Source organism: Arachis duranensis, chromosome 4, assembly GCF_000817695.3.
Source record: "Arachis duranensis cultivar V14167 chromosome 4, aradu.V14167.gnm2.J7QH, whole genome shotgun sequence".
In the NCBI taxonomy this organism is placed as follows: domain Eukaryota; kingdom Viridiplantae; phylum Streptophyta; class Magnoliopsida; order Fabales; family Fabaceae; genus Arachis; species Arachis duranensis.
In genome coordinates this window covers 108,061,861-108,065,599 of record NC_029775.3, presented here as the reverse complement: position 1 = coordinate 108,065,599, position 3,739 = coordinate 108,061,861, and the positions used below count along the sequence as shown (strand labels likewise).

At 33.4% G+C, this 3,739-nt stretch overlaps 1 protein-coding gene across 1 annotated transcript; it reads left to right on the top strand.

The window, feature by feature from the left end:
• Positions 1–2,064: 2,064 nt before the first annotated feature.
• LOC107485699 (F-box/kelch-repeat protein At3g06240-like) lies at positions 2,065–3,165 on the top strand. The gene has a single exon (XM_016106221.1). The coding sequence runs from the start codon at positions 2,065–2,067 to the stop codon at positions 3,163–3,165; it is 1,101 nt and encodes a 366-aa protein (XP_015961707.1).
• The last annotated feature ends 574 nt before the right edge of the window (positions 3,166–3,739 follow it).

Below are 3,739 nucleotides of genomic sequence, written 5' to 3'. Positions count from 1 at the left end.
CCTTTTTCCACTCTATGGTTTTTTCATACAAACCTCACTGTTTGCCTTTTTCCATGAGACTCAAGACATGACAAAATTAAACAGAAAAATATTAAACAGTAAACATTGAAGGAGAAGAGAAATCTGTTAGCTCAGGTAGCTCTGAGAACTCTGTGCCTTGCACTCTCAAATTTTCTCCTTGCTCCAAACAGTGGCTGTTCTCTCTTTTTTAAAGAAGAGGGAAGCCTCCACACTTGAAGCCAACACCCAAACCAACTTCTTCCTCCTTCAAGAAACAGAACCGGTTCGGCCACATAGAGAGAGAAGAGGTAACCATGCAAAACCCAACATGCAATTACCTCTAGTCCTTTCTTGATCATCACTCTTCATCAATCCGAGCTCTCCATCCTTGGCTTGCTCTCCAAGATGGATTTCTGGCCCTTGATGCTTTATGATGATGATGACTTCATCTGCTTCAATCTCTGCCTCAACCATCACTTCGCCACTCTAGCTACTTCCTGTGGTGGTTGAGCAGAATCAAAGACAAGCCATGCTTCAAGAATCTCACCTTGCTGGCCGAATCTTCTTCCTTCTTTTTGAGTATGAAGGATCCGAGATTACCTCACCAAATCTTACCACATTTGGTGATAATCTCAGCCACAGCATACTTTTCCTTGTGCCATCAACTCGATGGTCTTTAGGCTTGCTTTCTTTTTCTTGCCATCATTAACTTGACGGCCTTGATGCATGCAACTTCTTCTTTTTCTTTTTGGTAGCTTATTGTAGCTTCCATGGTTTCCTGTGTAATAACCGAAGAAGAGAAGCAAAGATGAGAGAGAGGAGAGAGAAGTTTGAACACAAGCTAATGGGTAATAACAAAGTGAAATTAAAGTCCAACTTCCCTAGCTTAGAGTGGCGCGTAGCATTATGATCACCATCATGTCAATCACACTTTCTCTCTCATGTTCCCCATGCTAGTGAATTAAATTTCAAATCCTTCCAAAGAGTGAAATGGAATCCGTTGAAAGCATTGAGGCTTTTTATTTGCTTCATGGATTCGGATAAAGCATGGAAACATTCACTAATGTTGGGTTTGGTAGCAATATATTTCATTTTGGCCCAACTAGTAACATTTGCTTTCCTGATGGATTTTTGGATCAAGTATTGAACAAATAGGAAAACTTTCATTTGGGCTTGTAGTGACAATAACTCAATCTGGCCCAATTTAAAACACTACATTGTCTCAGCCACAATGATCACAATAAATTAATATCAAGGCTGAATGTTCATAAGCATATTGGGCTTGCACCAGAATTTTATTTTCGGCCCAATATTAAAACCTGCAACAAAATTATTAATCAATATATGTTAAATGAAAATCAGATTAATAATTTTGTAATTAATTATTTTTAATAATGTTTAGTCATCACAAATATTAATTTAGAGTTTTCCAAACTCATCAATCTCCCCCTTGATGACAAACATTATTAAAATTGAAATTTTATAAAAGTAAAAATAATTTTATATTTAGATATCTCATATAAAAAAATCTTGTTATCTATCAATTATGTTTGAATAAAATAAGATAAAAATACTTTTTTACTCATTTATTATATAATTTTTTTTAATTTTTTTAGTACTTTTATTTTTATTATTAGAAATTTGTCAAATACACTAAAAAATAAAAAAATAATTTTTTATTTAAAAAAATATTTTTTATTAATTTAATAACGCCCAAATAAACACTTATTTTATCCAAACACAATTAATAAATAAAAAAACTTTTTACATGAAATATCCAAATACAAAATCACATTTATTTTTGTAAAAGATCTTTTACAAAAATATCATTTAAAAAATGATCTTTTTTAAAAATAACATCCAAACAAACTCAAAATATTAAATAAAATTTTAAAAAGATAAAAGTTAAAATCGTATCCATATCAGTTTGATTTGTTAAAAATAAATCTATTTAAATTTAAACTATTAATTTTCATATAAAGTAAAAGTTATATATAATTATTGGTACCCTCGTCCAAACCAAGAAATAGTACGAAGAACAAGAATCAACGGTTTTCGCCTATCATGACTCTCCCTCCAGAGTTGTTAGAAATAATTTTTCTAAGGTTGCCGGTGAGGTCCCTTATTCAATTCAAGTGCGTGTGTAAGCAATGGCGTTCTCTGATTTCTGATCCCTACTTCGCAAAATTGCATTATGATGTCGCCATTGCACCCACTCACAACAATAATACTAAGCTCCTCTATTTGTCAAGCGATTTTTCTAGGGCTTGTTGTGTGAAAACAGAACCATCAATTCATCATGATTATCCTTTTAAGCTTCAAGAAACTTACAAGAACCATAGCTTGAGGATTATTGGTTCATGCAGAGGCTTTGTACTGTTGCGAAACTACAAGCCTAAGCCGGTTCTCATTCTTTGGAATCCAGCAACTGGTTCTCATGTAAGAGTTCCATATCCAAATAACTCCTCGAATTCGGAGTTTCCTTGTCCAGATTTCTTTTGCCATGGTGTTGTGTATGAAAAATCCAATGATGACTATTTAGTAATCATGGGATCGGTTCGACCTCTAAAGCGAAAACCCGAGTGGAAGTTTTTCTCTGTGAGAAGCAATTCATGGAAGGAAATTGAAGGTGGTGATTGCTTTACTCCAAATATTTCTATGGGTCATCAACTAGGATTGTTATACAATGAAGCTATTCATTGGTTAGCGGTGTATAATGGCAGTGATTACCCGCGAGGTATCGTAATTGTTGCCTTTGATATCGCAACGAAAACTCTATCAATGATTCCCTTACCGTACCCACAAGATCCTAGTCAGTGGGAGTTAAGCCTCGTTGGAGGCGCAGGATTCTTTGGGATATGTATGTTGAACGAGTTTTGGCCGTATATATTTGTGATGAAAGAATACAAAGTGGAGTCATCTTGGATTTTAATAGATATGTTACTTCCTTCCGATAATACAATGATTCCTTTGTGTTTTACTCAAAGCGGGGATGTTGTATGGATGAATAGGATTAACAAAGATCTAATAAAATTCGGAAAATTGGGGAGCAACGAAGAAGAATTACAAGAGTTCAAACTGGATTTTTGTGATAAAGATACAGTTTTAGTCATGTTTAATGAGTCTTTGTTGTCACTTCCAAGTAGCTGTAGACAGGAAGAGTAGGGTATATAATCTATATATCTTTTTCTTTTAAATTGTGTTTCTTAATTACTGCAATATTTTCACCTATTTTGCTACTTATTTAATGTTATAATTTATGTTATGTATAAGGTGATGTCTATGGTGGCTTGGATTTTGGTGACTAAAGGTGGCTACAAGTTGACTGGCGAATAGTAAGATGACACCTCATGAAGAGTTTTAAAGTCAAATATGTAAAGTAAAATAAAAACTGATTATTACCGGAAGGACAAATATGTAAAAGAGATACAAAAAATTATTATTTTGGTGCGGACTGTGATAAACATGGACCAAAAATAAGATCGAAAGATAAATTGAGCAGGTACATTTTTTTTGCAAAGAGAAAATGGAAAAAAAAAATGTCATTTTTTAACTTCGTGGATCCTAATGGTATATATGTTGGGTTGGGTAGTTTGAACAATGAGAGGGAATAAATGAATAATAAACAATGCTACTCTCAATTTGCTATTTTTAGTAGTTTTTTACCAAAAGATTAAAATGAACGAGTGTAATCACCCGTGTCATGCACGTGATAAGATTGAAATTATAATTTTAAATT